Source organism: Calonectris borealis, chromosome 23 (genome assembly GCF_964195595.1).
Source record: "Calonectris borealis chromosome 23, bCalBor7.hap1.2, whole genome shotgun sequence".
Lineage (NCBI taxonomy): Eukaryota > Metazoa > Chordata > Aves > Procellariiformes > Procellariidae > Calonectris > Calonectris borealis.
In genome coordinates, this window is record NC_134334.1 from 5,617,201 (window position 1) to 5,640,984 (window position 23,784).

The 23,784-nt window shown below is 47.8% G+C and overlaps 1 protein-coding gene across 1 annotated transcript in view; it reads right to left on the reverse strand.

The window, feature by feature from the left end:
• The window catches only part of CASZ1 (castor zinc finger 1), a 66,753-nt gene that overhangs the window by 24,525 nt on the left and 18,444 nt on the right, over positions 1-23,784 (reverse strand). The window contains exons 6-11 of the mRNA XM_075171908.1: positions 16,007-16,847; positions 13,136-13,204; positions 8,161-8,251; positions 5,924-6,088; positions 3,175-3,347; positions 1,540-2,408 (exon numbers count right to left, since the gene is read on the reverse strand). Of these exons, the coding sequence (XP_075028009.1) occupies positions 1,540-2,408; positions 3,175-3,347; positions 5,924-6,088; positions 8,161-8,251; positions 13,136-13,204; positions 16,007-16,847 (2,208 nt within the window). The remainder of the gene's footprint in view (positions 1-1,539; positions 2,409-3,174; positions 3,348-5,923; positions 6,089-8,160; positions 8,252-13,135; positions 13,205-16,006; positions 16,848-23,784) is intronic.

Below are 23,784 nucleotides of genomic sequence, written 5' to 3' on the forward strand. Positions count from 1 at the left end.
AGTCAAGCCCCCTTTCTTGTCCCCAATCCCAGCGTTGCCGTAGCGACAGCGATGGCCCGCCACTGCGCGTGCCCAGCAGGAGCATCTGCCCCGTCGGGGCTATCGAAGGTGACAGCCAATGGGATTGGTTCAAACTGCGCGACCTCTTGCCACCGCCATCACGTTGTCCCCACAAAAAGGGGAATTCTTTTTTGGGGGGAGGTTTAGTGCTGAGCCCATGAAAGAAAAATTCAAATTAAAGGACGAGAAAAAAGAGGAAAGGGGGGAAAACAGGAGAACAAATTAAAGAAAAAAATTAGGAAGAACAGCGAAGAAAAAGGAGGGAAAAAAAGTTGCTGACAGGAACATGTCTGCAGAGCTTTTTTCCACAATCCCCAAGTGACTAAAATATTAATTTACCCTCCGGCAGTACAGCTGACGGCGAGCTGCTTCGCAGACAGCAAGTGGCATTTTATTAAAAAATAAAGGAAAATAGTTCCCTCAATGACCTTTCTCTGCTTTAGGAAACAATTTTTCAAATAATAATTTTAAAAGTATGTGAAAGTTCCCCTCCCTCTTTAATCAGACCACGTCGTCCTACTCCCTCGTTTGCTCTTGGGTAGAAGGGAACATCGGCAGCACTCACACCCCCACGGGCCAGCAGCCCGCTCTGGCCTTTCCACGCCCCGGGGCACCCTGCCACAGGGTGCTGCCAGGCAGAGCCTCCCCTCCCCGACCCCTCGCTGCCCACCATGTTCACGGGAGGTTGTGGAGGCACCCTGTGCTCTGGAGGGAGCCCCACGTCCCTGCTGGCAGGGCTGGGCACAGGCCACTACCTGCCCCACTCTAGGGGAAGGTAGGAAGAGCTCCGGGCTGCCCCGGGGGACTTCTCATTCCCATCTTTTACCCCTCTCACGCTGCCGCTGTCCCTTGCCGCTCAGGGAGCTGGAGGGACAGAGAAGCACAGCTTGCAAGAACTGAACGGGAGAAAGGTCCACTTTGTGGACTGTACCAACACTACCGCCAAACCCACAGCTGGGACAACAGAGCTGGAGCACAGAACCAACGCCCCAGATCAGAAAAACAATTGGCAATGAGCTACAGGATCAACAGCTAGGCCCAGCCAAAACTGGACACAGTCTGCAGAAGAGGGCCTAGGCTGCTGTATGGCCTGCAAATATTGGCCAAACCTTTTCTTCATTTCCATTTTTAATACAGTGCCTCTCTCTTTTCAGCCTACAGCAAACGAGGTAATACACATGGCAACACTCTTCCTTCAGATCTGGTAAGAGCCTACTGCGTTGGTGGGCAAAGCTGCGTCTCCTGCCTCTCTTCTGGCCACGTGGGTACAGCCAGGCTCCACAGGAAACCATGCCAAGACTGCCCTCTTCAAGGGTTAACTGGACACAACCAAATTTATTCTCCTGTTTACGTTCCTTTACTACCTCCTCCCCACCTCCAGTCCCATGGACAACGGGGTGGCTTCCCATTCACTCCTCTCCAAGCCATCAGGCACTGCTCTGCCTCCCACCACTAGCACAACTGATGAGGGTCACTCACCTGCTTCAAGTGCCACAGAGGGCTTGAGTGCAGCCGCTGCCAGCCTGGCCATCATAGGAGAGATTAATCCCTTGCTAGCAGAGATCCTTTCCATTATAGATGCCGCTGGAGCTGGAGAAGAAGTAGCTGCTGGCTCACCGGATCCTGAAATGGCCTGGGATGAGGAATCCGTAGGAGCAGATGATGTTGGATTGGTGCCAGAAGAACCAGCAGTCATCAGGTTAGCTGAGCTGGCAGGAAGTGGTGTAGAGACCCGACTGGGGATGATGGGGAAGAAGGATCCAGCTGTTCCAGGAAGGGCTGAGTTGGAGAGTGCCAGGGCCAAGGGTATATTGCTGGGAAGAGCCTGGGAGAGCAGGCCAGAGATCTTGGTGGCTGGTGTCATGCTGTTGGCAGACTTGCTGGCCTGTGAGGAAGCAAGCTCAGCAGCAGAGGAGGGTGCAGCTGGGACTATGAGAGAAACGGAAGACTGTTGACTGGTGGGGGAGGCACTCAGGCTGGAGTTCTTCGAGCTCATAGCGGAGAAGTCAATAAGGTCATCGTTACTGGACTCCTCTTGCTCATTATCCTTGGACCCCAGGAGAGAGGCAGGCAGGCCCAGCACTCCTGAGCTCCGGATGTGCCGGCGCTCATGTTTGCGTTTATGGGAGGTCATCTGGCTGGTGGAGGTGAAGGTGAAGCCACAGCCTGCCCTTATGCAGTGGAAGTGGTTGGTGGCCTTGCTGTAGACACAGCCCTCATACTTGCATTCCTCATACTTGTAGAACTTCTTGAAGCCGTCCTTGGCATAGGCATCATCTTTGATGTGGTAGCTCTTGTGCTTCTCAATGTCACACTTGTTCTTGAAGGTGAATGTACACCCAGGTCGCCTGCAAGGGCATCGAGGAGGAGAGGGTGGTTGGCTGTGTGGGCTAGGGACACAACGCAAGTGCTGTCACCTGCCTCCCTCTGGGATAAGGACCGGGGCCAGTATGAGACAATGGCCCTGGCTGCAAAGGAGTTGAAGCGCTTTATGCGGATTAACCCATGACACCAAGGCAAGCAAAAATGCTGCCATGCGAGAGAGCTGGAAAGCTCACTCCACTCTGAGGAACAGCCACAATAACATGGGGATGCAGGCACCCACCACTAAAAGTTCCAACCAAAACAGCAACTAAAGGGGACTAAGGTACAAACTGTGCTTTCCTACTCCTCCTGAGAATGTGAGAAATCAATAGAAGAGCATTTGTGTACAGAAGGCAGAGTCTGGCCCTGAAAGGGATGAGCTGGCTGACTGCTGGGCTGGACAGAACTCTAGCATGGAAGTGCCATTAGCAGTATATTAATGATCTACGTCAGTCGAAATCTGAAGAGCACTGTGATCTCTTTCCCAAATGATTTTAGGATGTATTTTCTAGTGGGTACACTTTCCCCAGATCACCTCAGATCACACTCCTGCCTTCAGAGTGGTCTGTGGCGAGATCCTGGAAATCACATCTGCCCTGCAGCATGAGTTCTGTCAAGAGCAATACTGAGAAGGTCACAGCAGGGAAAATCAAGTCCCTGTGTATACTCTTCAATTTATGACTTGGCAGAAGGAGGCAAACAGATCACGCAACTCTGAGGCAGGATTCCTCCCCTTCCCTGCTGTCTCACCTGCAGTGAAAGTGAGTGGTTTTCTGCCCGTAGAACTGGCATTCCACAGTGCCGCAGTCCTCCGTGGCACGGAACCGCTGAAACCCGTCGTTGATGAGCTGCGTGTTCTTCTTGTGAAAGTTCTCATGGGTCATCACATCAGAGGTGCTTGTATAGACCTTGTTACAACCCACCTACCCCAGGCCAAAACAGGGAGTCATCAGCACAGTGTTTTAACAGCCTACCATTATTACCAGCAATAATAAACATATGAGCAGCACACACACATTTAATAGTTCCGTTCGTGCACTTCACCTAGGAGTATTAAATCATCACTTTAATTCCCAATCTAAAGACTGATAGAGCAGTTGTCAAAAAAAACCAACTCTCTGGGCATGAAACAGTAAGAAAAAAAGGGGAGGATGCAAAGGGATAAAAGACCAGCTACAGATAATCATGCCTGCTTAGGGAGGCAGTTAAGCAGGGTTCCTGCTCTTAAGGAGAAAAGAACACTGACAGATGCCATTACTTTTTGTTGTCTTGGAGCGACATGGAACGAAGCAGGACTGTCATCTATATGGGGAATACAAAATTGAGTGGGAATGAGTTATTTACCTCTTTAGTGCTTCTGGGAGGTAAGGCAGAGTGGTGCAACATGAGGCCAATCTTCTGAGCTTGTACTATACAGGTTTCATTCTAGCAAAGCATAAACCCTATGTTCAGCTGATCTTAGCAAACTGGTGACTTTTTTTCCCTGTCACTGTTCAAGACTACGACTTCAATAATTTTAAACTCGTGCAGCAAATGGGAATGGTGTGACGAGGACGGAATGCTGAAAACCTGCCTTCCTCCGGGTAAAGCGGGCAACTTTGCCATATTGAGTAAAAAAACACTGGAATCTGAAAATGTCCTCAGCCCTGCTGAGGGAGGATTTTTTTTTTTCTGTTCTTCTCTAGCACAACGTGTGCCAATGCCTGCACCATCTCAGAAGTGAAGAGAACGAAAACACCACCTCTTAGTTCAGCCCAGGTTGATTCAAACAGGCAATAACAAAACCCATGACAAATACCCAGAAAAAAAAATAAAAAGGATCTCCAGCTATTTCCAATATAAAAGAGCCTCTCTCTCTCTGCACTGACACCTTGAAAAAAGACAGACCCTGCACAGCATTAAAAAAAAGAATTAAACAAAAACCTCCTTAGGAATAATTTGCAATGCAGCTCTTGGTGCTAAAGCCTAAAAAAATGTCAGTTTATATAAACAACTAACTGAATTTTATCCACACCAATTATGGACATAAAGAAAAAAAAAACGCATGAGATGGATGGCACAAATTCTGCCATTTAAGCAGTATTTTCTTTAATTGGGAGTTTATATTCAGACACCTTGCCTGTAAGACACTGCTTACATGGGCATTATTTTACTGGAAGACAGTGGGCACAGGATGGAATTACCCATATATAGTTGCGTAAACGAGGGTCTCTACTCTTAACTCGAAGTGACTTAAAGCTGTGAAACACTCCTCATACTCTACAAAAAAAATTAAACAAATCCCCTCCTGGTCAATTGAAGAAACTAAACAATCAATATTATGGAAGCATAACAGAAAATGTCCTCAAGAGAAAGTCACATGAAGTTCCCAATTTATCAAATGTTGAGAGCACATGCTTAAACCAACCCCTATTCAGGACTGTACTTGAGTGCATGCCTAACGTTTAAGTATGTGCTTAAGCCCTACTGACTTCAGAAAGCTTACCTGACTTCAAGTTAAACGTATGCTGAAGTCTATCCCAGCAAAGCATTTAAGCATGTGATTAAGGCCTTGTGATTTTAACTGGGGTCTTAAACTGTTGGGATAGGGCAGGAAGTGAGACCCAAGTTTTCAGAACAGAAAAGCTCTCACCAAGGGTTGCCTGATTATTCTGTTTGTAACTGCAGCACATTCTCGTGGCAACGGTTTAGGCCACAATTCTGAACAAGTACATATCAAACCCTCTAATCTGAAGAACGATCAGGCTAAGACCCTAACAATCTGGTGTGTCCGTGTCTAAAAAACAGTAAAGGCGTCACAGTTACATCTACGCAGCAACTCCAGCTCTGGTTACGCTGCTGTTGAAGCCTGGCTGGCTCTTCAAACAAAGCTCCCAGCCTACACCACAGACAAGTAAACTCCAGTACCACCGGTGAAGGAGATGGAGAACCAGGGGTGTTAAGTCTCGATATGTGACATTAAAGTTTAATTACTTTAGAAATTGATTATGGAGGAAATTAACCCAGTGTTAAAGGGCAGACGTGTCACAGTAAAGCCTGATTTCAAGGGAGTGACAGATCAGATTTGGATAGAGGCAGTGCAGTGGCATCGCAGAGAGGTCCCTGAATCTCAGAGAACGGGACTTGTTTGAACAAGTGAAGTCCAAGACTGTGAGAAACCCCTGAGACCTGCTTTGCCTCACTGCATGCACAAGGCTTCTAAAAACAGAGAATGGTGCTTCCCTTTGCCCTTCCCAACACTTGGCAAGGCAAGTGCAGTGAGGGCAGGACACAGACTCTTCAAAGAGGTGCTTGAATCAGAAGTGAGCAAGAGAGGCTACGAATGTCACCCCTTTGCCTCAGGACAGCCCCTTGCTGGGGGACAGCCCCTGCCTAACAAGGAAGCGTTGGGCTGCCTGAACTCAAGAATCCCTTCAGTCCACCCCAAAAAGGACACAGCTCAAACGATGGCTCTTCATTGCCTCGTGTGCTACCACCAACTCCCCAGTCCGGCTGTTACCTGCATGCAGTGGTAGTGTGTGCTTTTCCCGTTCAGGTGGCAGCCATGATAGTACACGCTACAGTCATCCAAGGGGCTGAAGCGCATGAAGCCGTGCTGGAGGGAATTATCACGTTTCTTGTGCATGTTGTAATGCCGAATCACATCCTGTTTACTAGTGAATCTCTGGAGAGATACAGAGACAGACAGTGAGACACACGTGATGGGAGTGGGTGAGTAATCCTGGGGGCAGGGTATTTTGTTGTTGTTGTTGTTAACAAACTTATGGTACCAGGAGTTTAAAGCTCAGCAGTAATCACCCCAAGAGAGTCAGATTAAAGAGGAATTGTGTGCATGTATCTTCTTGGTAAAGGGAAAGTATCTACACATGAAATGTTGTAGAGTAAACATGACGCTGGGGTGATGTCCAGAATATGCTCCCTGCAGCTTTAAGACTGCAATTCTTCTAACGTAATTTTAGCTGCTACTATCTCAAGAACTGCTATAGTTAGAAAGAAAACCAGTGAACTAAACAGCCTACAAGCGAGTAATCCAAGCTTCCAAATCACTCACTGTAGTGGTTAGCAAGACACTGGCTGCCACATTCATGTCAGACTAGAAACTGGGAAAAACACTCTGCTCTTTTATAGTATCTTCCCATTTTAAGTCTTCTGCCTCCCCTACAAGGTAGGATGGCTTTGTTAGGACACAGAACTTTCTTCCAGTCACAGAAAAAGATGGTAGTAGAGCTTAGAGCTAAAGCTGTATGACCAGCATATCCTTTTCATGCTCTACCTGCTTGAAGTAATGAAGGGGTACCCCACTGTCAGAGCAGGCTAAGTGCCTTTAAAATGAAGCTTTTCATTTCTATTTCCCACAGACATCAATATTTAACAGTGAAGGTGGGAAAGTAAATCTGATTTTTTTTAAAAGAAATCAATATCCATTTATTTTGAGGAGTAATTGAAAAGGCCTGTATTCTAATGTTTAACAACTTTTCTAGTCTCCCTCATAGGAAACAAATGATTATCGCTTCCACTCTTTCCTCCTATAATATCAATCCTGATCAATCTCGCTGGTATTGGCACGGGAATATATGGATATAGATTTCAACAGGAATCCCTTGGAGGCTGGAGGTATGATTTCCCCGGGCGTACATACAGGATTGCTATTGCCAATCATCGTTAATTTGTGCCCACTTATTACAGAGCGTTACTTATTCTAAAATATATCTCGGCCATAAAATAATTTGCATTTTAAAAAGCAGCCTAAATCCTTATTCCCTGCGAGACCAGACAGCTCCTTTGCAAGCAGTTTCCAGACTCCTTAGGAAATAATCATGAGGCCAATCATAATAATAGTTTTTTCTGTCTTTCTATCCTTTTTGTTTCTCTCTTTCTGGTGCAGAGATATCCATGTCACAGTTGGGACAGACTCATCTCGGTTACCAAATGCTGGGCTAGGAGGACCACTACGTGCATCCCAGAGACAAACTCTCCTTTGATCAACCAAAACCCACAGTCAAGCTTAGCAGATCCAGATCAACTTCCTATGCTGTGGTCAGACTCATTCCTTTGAGACCCAAAGGTCTCCTGGGGTAGAGCTGAAGCTGTGTCTGAAGCACAGTAGAGGCAAACTCTGGGATTCCCACTTAGACACATGCAGCCTGACCACAGAAATGGCAGTGTCAAACGCTCAGACCTGGGAAGAGGGTAAACAAATACAGCACGTGACTCGGCTGGCTTGACGTCGCTACCCTGGCAATTCTCCCAGGAATTACAGCATCGCACATGCTCCTGCCCCCACGCTTTCCCCACAAATACCGGACTGCTGCTGGTCTTATTGGGTGTTTTGTTGCAGATACTGCTGCTACAATGTCACTCGGGCAGCAGGAGGGAAAGAGACAGACTAACAGATCAGCATTCCCTACTTTCACGCACAATTTGTAACACAGCAGAATTTATTCTCTTGGTTTCACTGATGTAAATCTGGAGTAGTTCCCACTGACTTGAGCTGATCTGTATTCTGCTCTTTGTTATAGTGGTCTGGGCTTGGTTAAATGGTGTTAGATTGGGTTAAATGGGAATAAAATAGGATTCTAGTAAGTTCAAAATATATCTTGCCCTCTTTCAGAGTGGAAAAGTGAAGAGGCATGTGCATGCGTGGGGGAGGAAAGCACAGGTGGACACACATCTCCCCTAGGTTGTACCCCTTCACATTCAGGCAGCTGTGCTGGTAACTTTTTACCATTCTTTTACCTGGTAGTTGCACTCTGGGTCAAGGCAGTGGTAATGTTCTCGATACTGGTATGCACAGTGTATATGTCCACAGTGCTGACTGCCAGAGAACCTGCAAACATGAAAGGAGGACAGAAGAAACGGAGAGAGAATGAAACAGTGTCCTGACAGTAGTGCCTATAAGCAAGGTACAAAGAAAGTAAGTCCCATTCCTGCTTTCATCCCACATGTTTATGGTATTAAACCCCATCTCCTTTATCCCCTCCAAGGATGGTGACCCTCCGCCTTCCTTTTCTTATTTGTCACTATTTAAAGGTGCTTCTTGAGCAGGATCATTCAGGTCTTGTACATCCCTGATCTGTCTGTCTTTCCCTTTGAAATTCATCTCCATTATCTAAGTTGCTTACTTGGGGAAGAGTAAGAAAGGTTCCTTGAATTAAATATCGTACAATTCTAAAATTCTCATGTGTGAGTTTAGATACCGCAGTGAGTTTCAGAAATCTCCCATGCCAGAAGCAGACACATAAACGCCGGTCAAATACGGATTCTAAATTCTAGGTATATGCCCATCTAGTAGGACCTCAGAAAACCTCAGACATTCATTTGTTTTTACGAGTTACGTCTCAAGGCTTTTTTTTAATCACAGTATGGTGTCACACTCTAGAGAAGATTGCAAATCAGTGGATTAGATGGTAAGCCACACAGATAGAAGATGATCATGGCGAGATTATATAGGAACTTTCAATAAGACGGACAGATCAATGGAAAGATAGGCGAGATGGATCAACAAAAACAGAACGAAGCGTTACAGGCAGATATCTCGACCTTGTGTGCACACCTCCCATGCACGACAGCCTGCTAATCATTATTTTCCATGTGGATACAGTATTTGCTCACAACAAAAAATAGTGCAATGCAAAAGAACAGGGTTTTCAGCCTGCCTTTGAGTGCAATTAAAAGTAGGACACAAGAAGCAACAGCCAACAACATGCACCTAACACAGTTCTGCAGGCCACCACTGAGCATTCCACACAGCAAATTTGGAAACTCCTGACATACAGGGTGGAAAAAAAAACAGAAAGGCCTTATAATACCTACATACAAACAGGCAGTACATAGAATGTATTGACAGATAGACACATCGGTCATTGGCAAAAGGGGATGAGATCCAGCAACAGGCTAATCAGTGCAATGAACTCTCTGATGTATATTCTAGAGGACCCTGGAAAAGCTGAAGAGCTTGAAAGGGAAAAGCAGTGGAGAGAAGGGGACTCAGAGGGGAAACATTCAAAGATAAAGTACCATCTGCTCAAAGGTTCCTCAAAGGTTCCTCACGTCACTTAGTACTAAACACAGCAGGAGTGCGTATGATAAAGGGCATGGGAAAGAAAGAAGGGCGGGCAACCGGTAAAAAGGAAAAAATGAGAGGAGTGAGGCTGTCCTGGGGCAATCAAGGAACAGGGCAGGAGCAGGGAAGATTATGGATCATCCTAAGGTGAGGTAACGCTAAGCTACAGGATAGAAAAAGTCGGGATGAAAAGCAGTACTAAATAAGGCGTTTCTGAAGCGCAGTAAGGAAGGGGAGGTCAACTGTGGAGACAGCAGGGCCTCTAGGAGATGGAAAAGGGACTTAATTGACAGAAAAGATAGACATTGCTAAAAAATTAAATGACTTCTTTGCCTCAGCATTCACAAAGGGAGACAGGGACAGATGCCAGGAGCAGACATGCCTTTCCCTGGGGAAGGAGAAGAAATACTGCAGGAAATCAGGATCACGTCAGAACAAGTGATTGAGAAACTGGAACAAACCTCAGCAGCGGAGAAGAAACAAACCACAAGGCAAACGGCAAGGCTGGCTGCACAAACAAAGGTGTGGAACTGAAAGCAGTGGAAGCGATTCCTGCTCAACGCCTGGGCAACTGTAAGGCTAGTACAGGGCACAGGCAGCAGCCTGATTCACCATGGCATTAACCAGGTACATGCAGCTCGGCAGCAGATCGAACCAACTGGTCCTGCTAGTCCAGGGCTTTATGTCAGCAGCACCGCCAGCAGCTTTAAAGGGAAGAAGTGCTCTGTGGAAAGTTTCCTCCCTATTCCACTGATGAGATGGGGAAAGGAGAGTAAAGGGGTGTGCAGGGCTGGAGAACTGTGGAGTGCAGGCCAGGCAGAGAGAAGAGGAAGACCTTGCTGACAAATATATACCTTTGAAGCAAAGCAGTCCAAAATATTATTGAAAGTAAGGATTCAAAATGACCAGAGATGCCAACTGCAGTAAAAGAAGGGCCAGACACCAGAGAGATCTGACTGTATGGGATGAATTACTTAAAGCATCCCAGCAGGAGTAACTCATGGGCTCAGCTTTAAAAGCAACAGCTAAACAAGCACTCTAGCACTTCAAACTCCTACCTTCTCTTCCACGTGCCACGGAAAGGTGTTGTATGTGTGGTGTCTACAGTGCAGGAAGGGAGAGGCAAGTGTTCTACCAAACTGTGCACTTGGGGAAGGAGGGAAGCAGCAAACACAGCACAAAGGGGAAATTCTGCTCTTTCAGTCTGTAAGGTTAGGCTCCTAAAGGGTTATATTTATCCTGTGCTTCTTCTGACACTTGAAACAGTTCAAAGCTATTAATTTTTAAAGCACAGCATCTGTTTAGCTTTTTCGTAACAGGAAAGCTTACACACCACACACTTACTTACACACATACACGCGCGCACATTTACATGCACATACTCTAAGGTACATCAACACCCCTCTTAATTTACATGAACGTACCCACAATTTCCATGCATATGATCAAAGACATGATCAGCCACAAATACACACACCTGAAACAAGCAAACTCACAGACCATTTAATCACACTGATATGCAAATCCAAACTCCTAAATTGTCCATACAGGCACATAGATTCCTTTTCACAAGAATAACCCCCTCCCCTTCCCTTACTTTAATCGGTTCACTTTTTTTTTTTTTTTTTTTTGGCCAGAAAGAACTAGTCTTGATCTGGCAAGAGTTAGAAAGAAAAACCAAGATAAATAAATAATAATAAAAATAATAAATAAAGAAGTCAGCATGCTTAGAGAGTGTTTACAGACTCATTACCCTGTAACGATGATGTGAAAGAAGGAAGAAAAAAAAACCCACCCCAATTACAAGGGGGGAGGAAACCCACACAGAAATAAATATTTAAGCAAGTGCTGCCAGAAGCACCATCTGCTGAGGCACTAATAATAATAATAATAATTTTTTCTGTGGTCTTTTTTTTTTTTTAATTATAAATATACAGGGGGGGAAAACAACCCAACCCAAACTAGCTAAGTAAGAGGTTTTGTTTTGTTGTGTGAGAGAATGGATTATCCCTGGGCAGCTTTTGGCAGTGGCTTTGGCAAACTCATTAAGTTAATTATGCAGTACAGACATAGTGTGTCGTGTCTCTCTCCCCTCACCCCTTGATTTTAAGGCTTTAAACTGTTTTTAAAATTGTGTGTAAATTGAAGGGAAGTGGCTGTGCTGCCAACGGGCGGCTTGCGGAGCTTTTTAAGCAGGATGTGGTGTCCCTTAGCTATCTCACAAGCCTCCCTCAGTTACCTGCCTGACCCAGGGGAAGGGGCTTGCAGAGTGCTACGAAGAGTGGATGTGGGTGAAGTGTTTATACAGTTCTCTGCTTGAGAGGGAAACTGGGGACAGAAAGGGTGGCATCTCCTCTCTCATTGCAACCTCTGCGATTCCTGCAATCTCAGCAATAAAAGGGTGCTGCTCCTTCTGCCCCATGCAAAGATGGGCTTAAACCCCTGCTTTCATTCATTCCTGTACTCTCCCAGGACGCAGTGAGTTGCCACGTGCACTAGAGGCATTGCTGCTTGAGGAGCTGCATGTGGTGGTGCAACCGTCCTCTCTTCCCATGTGGTCTTCTGCTCCCTTCTCCTACATCAGGGATTTGGGCAAAAGGGACGGAAGGGAAATCACCTCTCATTCCACTCTCCAGCTAGGGAGAGCACTGTTCCCACCCTTCTCCCCTGCTGATGTGCCAAGATCTTCCCCTGCACCTTCCTAGCAGCTGAATGCCTCCCAGAGAGAGACTCTGTGTAGACCCTGGCAAGGTGGGAAAGCACAGTACACATTTCCCTTGAAAAGTGCCCAAGTGCTGGTGGGAGCAACCCCTTCAGTTTTATTTCTGGAGAGAAGTGTTTGCTTGCTTCCCTGACTGGTGTCTTTGTGTATACGAGGGGCTTTCATAATGAGCTTCCTCACAGTACAGACGGAGGATTGAACAGGCCGGGGGCAAAGGCTGATGGACCCTTTACACCGTGAGCTATAAAACAGGCAGGTGTTAGGCAATAATCTCCTCTGTCCCTCTGGCTCTCATGGCATTGCTCACCGAAAGTGAGTCCCACCACAACAGCCCTGGGCTCCCTCTCAGCATTGCTCATTCCTGACCTAAGCTTGCCCAGAGCTGTGATAAGGTGCCCTAGTCCGCGCCTTATTCAGCGAGGGTTTCTCATATAAATGAGCTGCAAAATGTTCTAGGATAGACATCCCACATTGATGCCAAGACCTGCCTAAAGTCGAGTCACTTGTGAATTCCTCCAGCCTAGATTCTCAGAGGTAAGATGTTTTCTGCTTGCCTCCTGCAGGCACTGGACATGGTAGGGGAAAAAGGCTGGAGACAGCACAGCAATGGACAGAAAGAATGACAGTCAAGAGACAGCGCTCCCATTTAAATCCTGGGCTTCTGCAGTGAAACATTTTTCCACTATTTGTCACAAAGTCTAACAGCTCTGGGGAGCTGAGCATGCTCTTGGCATGCTTGTACACCTCTCACAGCTACTGCTCTCCCAAGCAGGGAAACAGAGCAAGTACAGATGCCAGAGGGAAATGGCAGTGCCAATGATTGGTTTAAACACTTGATCCAGATGGACAAGACTTGATCTCTCCCACCACCACTCCACCCTCTTACTTCCAGCCCTCTCCCCAAGAAAGTCAAGAGTTTTGCCTACCTGGCAATATACTTCTGGTAAATATTTACGTCTTCGCTGACAGCTGGCTTGTCAGTGGGTAATCCGTTCCTAATGAGAAACACACAGGGTAGAGCTGGTTAGCAGGCAGGAACAGGGCACAGCCTAAGCTCCTTGTTTCTCCCACACACCACTGACACATCAGGAGAGAGGGCCCACGGAAGAGTACCCAGCAAAGACACCCATGGGTTTAACCTGCCTTCCCCTTACCCTTCAAATCCTGTACCTTCTTTTCCTAGCAAACCATACAGTCCACCTACCACCCCTCCTGCATGTTCCCTCTTTGCAGGACTCAATTCAATTTGTTGGAGACACTGAGAAGACCAACGATGAAAACCTGCTTTTCCACAGAAAAAAACTAAATACCCATACACAAACAAGTGATGGCCACATGAAAACAAATACTTCCCTGAAGCACCTTGCAACACCGCCCTTATGCGCAGGGAAGGGCCATTGAGACACGTCTGCTGTAGGGTCAACTGTGGGAGAAGAGTCTCTGTGCTTCACCCATGCTGTGAGCTAGTGCACATCTCCTATTGCCCGCAGGCACAGTGTACTGGTCCTGGCAATGTGGCTACAGCCCCCTAGAAGGGGCTTTAATTGCCTCTTTCCAACCCCAGTAGACAGATGGGGCAGCAAAAGTATTTATGTATTCAATGAGGAAAACCAACCCAACTGCACCCAACTGTCACATAAGCCTGGGTTACTTAACATCATTAGGAAGCAGACAAAAATTACACCCTCAGTGAGTTCAGCAAGAGGAAAAAAAGAGATACAGGGCCAGACTCCAGCCTACCTAAGAGACAGTGGCATACCAACACAATCCCAGACAGGCTGTATGTGGTCTTCCTTCTCCGTTTTGCCCCCACCCAACCTCCATTCCTGCTCAGGACAGCTCTGTAGCCTGGTTTAAACAAGGACACTTTCGCACAGAGTTCACTTGAAGAAGGTAGATTAGTTCAGGGCAGGTTAATAGCATTAGATATTAGAGAGTTTAAACCCACGGCTAGGGTATACGTGTGTATGTGTGAGAGTAAGGGATAATTCCTGCCAGGTTATTTGGTCCCAGTGGGGACTGTGAATGGAAAGCCAGGTCCCAGATACCACAGTTAGCACTTCCTCCACCAGCACAATTAATGGGCTGCTTTCTTTTATCATGAAAGCCTGCATCTAGCAAGCAGCTTGAAGGAGAAGGGAACAGAGCCCCTTCTGTGCTCTATTGCGTGATCAGGACACTGGGAACTACCAGGCTGAAGGCCCTGGTCACCTCCATTCCTGTTGCAGCCCCATCATGATGCCTCAGTTGAGGAAGTCCTGTGGCCAGAGGAGGGATCACCATGGTGCTGCAAACCCACATCTGCAAGCAGCAGGAAATGAGCAAGAGAAAGGAAATCAAACTGGGATCCCAGTGCAACACCAAAGCAGATAAGAAGAGGCTCACAGCCCCCCGAGCACAGCTTTAGAATAGCCACTGAACTCCAGGCGGCTGAGTGTTCTGCAGACTCTTCAGGCACAGAGTCCCTGGCCAGGTCACCCATCACAACAAGGCACTTTGCCTACAGGAATATTTACACCACAGTGTTTTTTAGGAATAGGAGTCCCTGCCTGCCATCTGGAGCACATACAGGGTTCATCCTGAGCGGGGGCCAGATGCAAATGTTAATAATCCTCTGCCCCTTCCCATACACCTTAACCATAGAGCTCCCAAATCTGTCTGCAGGCAGTTGGAAAATGACTGTTTCACAGGTTTTCACATTAGCTCTGCCTTCCAGGTGGGGAAACATGAAAAGTGGGGGATGCAGACTTGCCTGAGACTGCAAAGAGCATTCACGTGAGGATTCAGCCCAAGGCCTCCTAGGTCCACATATTAAACATAAACCAGCCTTCCTCCTTACCAGAGGACAAAGTAGTAGGGTGCGTGTGATGGCATTTGCAACAGAAGTCTAGAAGTCCTAGAATTACTACAAATGACCCCATGGGATTCACGGCTCACAACAGCCCCAGGTCCACAATGAGAAACAAGTAAATCCAAACCATGACAAGAAAGCAGAGAAGTCCCTCCCTTCTTCCCTGTTTGCAGCCTCACGTACATATGTAGCTTTTCTACAGCTACCACCTCTGGAAGCCACATTAAAAAGTAATCCAAGGTTTGGCAAGGCCTTCAGATATCTCCATTCAGACAATGGCATCTCTGCAGAGATTGCCAGTAACGTATGTGTAGCAGGTTATTAGTGGTAATTGGGCTAATGAGTTTGCCCAGTCTGAGGGGTAATTGAATCACCTCTATTTGTGTAAGGAACAAGCAAATTGAAAAGACACAGGCCTGGCCCCACAGAAGTATGTATATGCCTAACTCCTATGAAAATTGATGAGAATTAGGACCAAAATGTCTTCTAAGTTCTGGGACAAACAAAAAGCCCCATCTGGGTAACAGTAAAGTCAGCAGACTTGCCATTGAGTTAAATGGAAGCAAGAATCAGGTTCCTCTACAGACACGGATGCCTGGGGAACCGGAGGAAGGAGAAAGGAAAGTAGTTACAACCTTGACCTTAGAGTGCTGACAGCACCATGTTCCCTCATCTTTCATTTTAACATATGAACCCAGGAGCTAGTGGGCTCTGGATTCATGGCTGTGACTACTGATGGCAGGCCGCACCCTTAGTGCAAATAAGATAAATAGAGATGTAAGGTGCAACAGAGGAGCAGACACTCCAACAGAGAGCAAAAAGAAACATCACACGAACAGTGCAGTATTTATCATCACACGAACTTGAACTGCCCACTTACCCCCACACAGACTTTAAGTATGATCCCCCACTAGCACAAAGATGAGAGAAGTGGGAGGACACTTACTTTACTGTAGAGACTGTTCCAGTTGTGATGGAGTCTGTCTTGGAGAAAGTTGATTTCAGGTACTCAGGAGTGTTGAACGGCAATGAGACGGACTGCTCTGGCCCAGCCACAGGAGTGCTGCTGGGGGTACTGGCGAGGGGAGCAGGGGCCAGGCTGGGTGTTGGAGCTTTTACTGGAGTAAGCTTCTGAATGTTCCTCACATCATACTTGGAAGGCCGGCCTACCTTGCCTGTCTTGAAGGCGATGGCTCCTCCCATATCTGGGCTTCCTTCTCCAGGCTTGAAAAGGTGCAAGTACTTGACATTTTCTAGGTCATACTTGGAGGCCTTCTTGTAAGTGTTGCCATTTTGTGGCCTGATGCTCTCACCCGTCTTCAGCTTCTGAATGAAGAAGTCATATTTGGAGGCCCGTGACATCAGACCCTGCATCTGGGAACTGCTGGGAGAGGGCAGCGGCAGGATGGTGGCTTTGGTCTCCGTCAGCATGGAGGCATCTGGACCTGGCACCCGAATGGGCTGTGCCAGCACTGAGGAAGTTTCTTTGCCCAGCTTGGAGCCCAACTCCTCAGATTTGGCCAAGTGCATGGGCCAAGAGAGCTGCTCTCCAGCTTTCAGTTTGCGGATGTACTCCTCGTACTTGGAGAAGCGGGCTCGTTTGCTCATGGCATCCTCGCCAAGGAGAGAGGCAGCAGTCGCAGTGGCCTCTGAGGTAGCAGTGTTCAGCTTGTCAAAGCTGATCTTGCGGGCCAGCTCATCCCGCATGTTCTGATCATCATAGCCGAACATGCCCAGGAACTCATTCATGGTGGTGGCGGCATAATCTCGCAGCGATGAAGCTTCCCCTACAGAGAACCAAAGTGAGAGAGTCACGCAAGGCGTTGATTTTTCTTCTCCTCCCATACCAGCACTAGGAGCGGGGAGGGGGAGTAAGGGGAGAGGGGAACATGATCTACTGACGTTTGGCTCACTTGTTAGGTTTTACGACTCTTAAATTAATTTGTTTAAAAAAAAAAAAGTAATTAATACTGGGGTAAAATAAAAAGAGTTCATCAATGCCAGGAAAATCAATTTCCTAAATGTTCTAGCCGATGGCTTTTCAGTACATTAAACAAAGTTTCATAAATGTCTCTGCACTCTTGCCTTGGCCTAATATGAAGAAAAAGTAATTTTACTGGAAGTGAGACCAACGCCAATATGTCGAGGTTTGTACAGTTCTGTCCTTGCGAGTGTTTGTATATGGAAGGAGGTGCACAGAGGATAGATGGCAGCGTGTCTGCGTGTGTAAAGGGGGGGTAGAAACACGTGAGATATGCTATGTGTGTTGGTGAACAGCAGGGCTGAGAGCAGGCAGGACAGCATGGTGTGAAACGGGCAAGGGAGAAAGGGCAAGACAATGTATGGGGTGGAGCGGAACGAGGGCAGGACTGAAAAGTGCAGAGTACAGAAGGAAAGCAGCAGAGGTGGAGATGAATTAAGGTGGGGGAAGAGCGGCAAAGGCTATATGCACGAGAAGCTTGGCAGTGAGGAGCGGAGGGGGAAGGAGTGGAGAAGAGAAGGCAAGACAAAGACAGGATAGTTCCCCATAGCTGTTGCAGTCCTTCCCTTCCCTGTCAATTCTGTAAGATTTCTTTTCACCCAACTTGCTCCCTTCCTTCTCCGTCCCAATGACTGGAGAGCTACTCCTCTCCCCGTGAAAAGGGGCCACAGTTCAGTGAAGGCTGTAGAAACTACAGGCAGCCTCCTGAGCAGCCAGGAACAGCTTCCAGTAAGACCAGGAAAGGGAAAAGTCCATGCAGGTGCAAAGTGGGTAAGGAACAGCCTTCTCTCCATCAGGATTTGGACTGAGGAGAGAAAGAGCCGTTGTCCTGATGTGGGCTCCAGAGAGGGCGAGAAAGCCTGTTCTCTGGCGCGTGGGTTGGGGAAGGGGCAGGAAGGGCTTAGTCTACCTGAGCGTGATCACAGGGAGGAAGAATGAGCAAAAAGCTGTCCTTTCTTGGGTCTCTCCCTCCCTTCCTCCCTCAGGCAGTTTCACAGGCCACCAGGAGGGGAAGAACGCACATCTGGAGGTCACCCAGTATCAGCGTAAAGGAGGAAATAAAGATTGCACTGACGTGCCAGCTTGGACTCGTTTAGGCTTCAGTCTGACACAGCGCTCCTCCTCCTCTCCCTCTTGCTTTCTCCTGCAGAGTAAAGATTTACTGTGTGCAGGAGTCCTTCAAACCTCCCTCGTCATCTTTTCCAATCACTCACTCTTGCTCTCATGAGCAAGCACACTCGTTCAGAGGGAGCCAGCACAGGCAGGTACATTGGCAGCAGAACAGAGGTTCTGGGCACTGGGTGCAGCTCAAACCAAATCAACACTGCCTTGAAACACAGTGGAAAAAGAAGGCACCAAGACATAGCCCAGAACAGGTCAACAGAATCCAAAGCATGAAAACAGACCCCTAGGATTTGGGGAATCTGACAGCCAGTGATGCCGTACGCACAGGCATGCACATACATGAGAGCATCTGCGCACACAGAAGACCCAGCCGATGAGCAAAGCCAAAGTTCACTAGCCATCAGCTTCCACAAATCAGTTTCCACAGGACTATACGGAGTAAGAGACTGCCTGCAATGGGCACTAAAATGTGCAAGACCATGAGGGTCATATTCCTGTTTCAGTATTGCCCGGTATAGCTGTGTTCATGTAGCAGAAGTGCTGCTGCACTAGTTGCCTGTCTATGTGGTATGTGAGAAAGACAATGCAAAGAACATGCCTGAAGCCTGCAAGCAGAAGGACAAAGACACATCTGCTAAGTTCTGGGATCTGATTTAGCCCAAAATGACTTTCCAGTTCTGGGCACTTAGGCCCAGCATCCTGCATGGGATTTTGGGATGCCTGACTTCAGAACGAGCACCCTGTTAGTTACAGAATGGGTGGCAATGCCCCTGCAGTGTCTGGCTCAGGTTGCAGCTTTTTGTCCTCGCACAACCTCATGGGTCAGTATTAACCTTAAAGGATGTTAAATGCAGAATCATGCCCCATAGTGTCCAATAACAAGACTGGTCAGAAGGAAACCACAAGGAAAGGCTGCATTACTCCATCCTCAGAGGTAGGATCATTTCATCTATGCTTCCCCACTTGGCCCTCTCCTGTGGCTCCTCCAACACCCTACCAAAGCCATCAATTTTACCTTTCACACACAGACACATTAAATAATTTCATCTTGCTTTAAAGCAGTTCTCCTTTTTACCTCTTTTTCTCTCTTCTCCACCTCCATTTCAGTGTAACCCTATGACCGAACAGAAGTGATTAAACCCATGAAATCCCTACTGGGTCTAACACTTCCCTCTTTTTGTTAAATCTGCTTTCCCTCTTCTGCTTTTCCTCTCCTTTTGGACCTGTAAAACAATCCCCTAGCCTCCTTCACAATGCCCTGACTTCCAAGCACTGCACAGAAAAACTCTAGCCAGCCTGTGCCAAACTGCAAGGGGAGAAAGAATACCACAGAGAGGACCTGATAGGAAATTAAGCTATTAAGTGTGATTTTTACTAGCTTTATCAGCTGCCCTGAAAGCCAGCCAACCCCTTTCCCTCTTTATCCTAACCTGCAGCACAAGAAGAAAGAGGGGAGACCCTCTTTTTCAATCCCACGTCTCAAATCAGTTTTGCAAATCCCAGCTGGGTTCAGGCCCCACAGACAAATCCAGAGAGGAGATTCAAGGAAACCTAGTATTTTCTTTGACAGAAAATGAAATGTTGTAGGATACCACCTCCTTTTTAAACTTCTCTCATCTGCACACCTGGTCTTGGAAAGCATCTTTGGTACCTATGTGGCTAGACCTCAGCTGGTGCAAACAATTAGATGCAAAACCCAGCACCATAGGAAAGGGGGAGTTTTCAGACATTTTTTGAGCTTTGCAAAGTCTGAGCTTGAGTTCAGGTTTCACTACCCTGGATTTAATCCCCTCATCCCCCAAAACACCTTGCATTCTGCTTTTCCTTTGCTCAAATTTGGTTCCAGATGATCACAATACCCTCCCTGGTCAACAGCTTTGCCAATGCTGCTCAGTCTTTCCTCATCCACATTTGAGGTGAAACTGGCCAGTTCCCACGACTCACTGCCTAGCAAGCGCACTCATTCCGGCATGAGCCCACCAACACATCCCCTAAAGCCACGACAACCTTCACTTATCTGCACAAGCACCTAACCAAAAGGCTAGAGGCTCTTCAAGTGGAGGCACCTTATGGAAGGGAGCTGTCTCACCACAAAGATGGTATGAGACCCAGCCAACTCATTTCACATACACTGTCAAACAACAGCGAAGAGATAATCATTATTACCTAATCAACGGAAAACCTTCCCCATACCCACACGCAGACAAACATGAAGCAGGACAGCGGCTGGGAAACAAATCCCTGTGAAAAGTGCACAGCCCTGGAAGGCACAGGAAGCATTGTCCTTGGGTCTTCTTCCCCCTCCCCTATGCCGCATTTTTGTCTCCTTTTCTATGCGATAATAAAAGGGCTCCCTCTCCCCTTGCTGCTGCTCTCCATTTGTGGGCATTGCCAAAGAGCAGAGATCTGTGCGTCTCAGAGCAGCTATCGTATCACAAAGGATCCGAAGCTAGCAAAAAAGGGGCTAAAAATAGCCTGCAGCAGCACACTATATATGGAAGGAAAAGCAAAACAGCCCAAATGGAGTGCAAGGTCTGGGTACTGGGGGATGGGACATCCCAGCCAGGGCTCTGTCCTTTATTCTGCTTGGGAGGGAAAACATGTAGACTTGGGGACTATAGGATAATGAGCAAGAAACTGGCACTCATCATGCACGTTCTCCCAGGAAATTACGAAGAGAAAACTCCCCTTGTTGAAAACAGGTCCAATATTCCCTTTCAAAGAGACTTAGCCAACAGGCCAAGAAAAGAAAGGAGAACTTTGAAAGCTTGTACAGGGGAAAGCTCCTGGCAACTACTTTAGCCCACTATATAAGTAACAGGCAGAGTAAAGAACATGGGACTGTACAGGAAAATCTCCCTGAGTATGTGTGCGTCAGTGAGGGATTGTGGAAAGGGATCTCTGTCAGAGACTGTACTGGGAAATCTAAATGCTATATATAAATGTGTGTAGAGAAGTAAGGTCAGTCAGTGTGCAGGAGAGGGTGCGTGAATGAATGAAGAAACGTATCTGCATGCCCAGATCAGCTTCTGACACCCATCTCTTGACAGACGCCAGCTTTGCGACTCCTAAGCATGTTTCCTAGCTGTACCAGAGACGGAGGCACATAAGGCAAGACTGAGCACTGACTCATTAGTCCCTTGTTTCCAAGCGGTGGCTCAGAAAAAGAAACGGGGATGCCATACATGCATGTTACCCATCTTGTTTCAAAGCATGAGTATTGAATAGCATGGATCAAGTCTCTGCAAACTCCTGCCTGATGCACAACAAGCCTCACTGACTGACCCTGGAAAGAAACAAAGGTGGCAGGGATTTGGCATTAGACTACAGGAGGTATTAGTGGACATAACGAGCAGTAACTGAAGTCCCGTAAAGCAGGCTCTGTGTGTACACACCAGGACTCCAAGAGGCAGGAACCCTTCTCAGCCCCATGTAACTAGGATCACTTTCCCCACTGATCAAGAAAGCCCAGCTAGATGGATGTAGGATCTGGTTTTCTGTGTGGCTCCAGCTTTTTACCCAAGTTTCCAGCTGATCAAAGAAGTATGGGCTCAATTTTAAAAGCTGCTGAGCACTGCCAGCTCTGCATCCTCTATGTCCTGAGAGGGAGCAACCAGGTTCCTGTGATGACTCCCCTGAAGCTGCATTGACCAGGAGAGCAGAGCTGTATTGCTCTCCTTTGATCTGACCACCTCCTGCTATCCCCCAACTCACAGGAATAAAACCTCCTTCTTGGTATAGGCAGTTCCAGATCTCACTGGAATAAACTTAACTTGCACCCAGCAACACCAGGTCTGAGAGGACTTGGTGATGAACAGCTTAAAATCAATTTTCTGGAACATTGACAGAAAAAGACAGAAGAGGAAAAGAACTTTGTCCTTTCCAAAGCAAGAGATGTTTCAGTTTGTGCTTTCCAGGGAAACGTTGCAAATGACATTTACAACAGGGTTCTTGAAACAGACGCTCAAGACCTGGCAGCACGTCTGTTTGCAAATCAAATCCCATGTGGCTGCACATGTAAACCGGACCCCGCATGTGCCATTACCTGCCTTAAACATAAATGAGTCTTCAGCCCCCCATGAATGCTTATACATTTTTGCATAATGCTTTACAATACAGACCTGTAAAAGCATTTTACTGAGAACTCCTACCCCAGTGAGAAACCCCAGTTCCTTTTCATTTTCCCCAGTTTGGTAACATATTTTTTAGATTTAAGTTCCCCTCCTTTTAGTTTTCATAGCAAATAAAAGCTGCAAATGGGGGGAATTAAAACAAACTGAAAGCGGAGTCCAGGCACAATCACCTTGTGTCTGGGAACGACAAGGGCTTTCCTATCAAAGGAAACTGAAGGTCACACTTTTCCTCATTGATCTTGCAATGTTTGTTAATTACTCTGTCACTGATGTGGCGAAGGATAATTAAACAGCTCTGTTTATATCTTATATGCATAATTATGTGCGCTGCCACTGAACTCATGAAGACTAGAGAATGTGCGTCTCCAGAAGGGGAACGGACAGACGGAGATGAGTTTCGGCTGCATTATTAACAGGAGGAGGAAAACACGCGCACACACAAAAGGAGGAAAGTTTGATGGATTCACAAAGTGCTGAGATCAGGGGAGGGGTGCGTGCAGGTGGAGCAGATTAGGGGGAGATCTTTCAATTACAGCTCCAATCCAGCTGAGTGACAAATCGGGGGAGGGAGCTGCTCTGCCCTAATGGAGAGAATTCAATTTACCCTAAGCTTTTACCAAGGCTTAGTACTCATATGCCCCCCCAAATCAATCTGGGGGGAACCTGGGTATCAGCAGTAAGAAAGAAATCCAGCTAGGGCTTTCCCCAACATCTCTTGCTGAATTCAGCTTTTGAATGAACCACAAAAATAAGGCAGAAGCTACCTTAAAATAAGAAATGCGCACACAGCCTGGGGGAAAACACCTTGCAACTGCACGCAAGCCGGCATCCCGGACCGAAGCGGTGGGGGACATACAAGTTTGGAACCGGCAGCTTCACCAGCCCCAGCCCGAACTCAGGGTGTGCTACCCCGCGGGCCCCACGCCTGCCTCACGACGGAGGCAATGCCACAGCGAGTGGTAACCCCTCAGCCCCCCGCGGCCGGGATGCGGGAACACGCAGCAGCAAAAAGGGAACGCAACGCATTACGCGTTGGAGGGCTCTGTTACGGGCTCTTATCTGACACCCAGAAGCGGCATCTGTACTGGTAGGCCAACCAGGGGGAAGTGACAAGGACAGGTAGCGGCTCGCTCCAAGCTTGCCACCAGCACCGCAGCGCCGAGCCCCCGAGTAGCGGAGGGCGGCGGCGGGGTCCCGCACGGGACGTGCAGCCACCCCGGCCTCGCCCTGGCACAGCTCGGCCCGGCCCCCCCCCTCCGCGGGGTCTCGTCCCGCCCGTTCCCCCGGGGAAAGCCGCCCCCGCCTACCTCCTGCCTCCCGCCGCGGCGGCCGCTCCTTCCAGAACCTTCGCCCTGGACGGCCGTTAGGCGGGGCGGGGCCGCCGCACGCGCGCGGCGGGCGCGGGGCCGCGGCTGGGCCGGGTGCCGCCGCCCAGGTGTGGTGGCCCCGCGGGATGGCGGCCCCGGCCCCGCCGGGCCGCGGCAG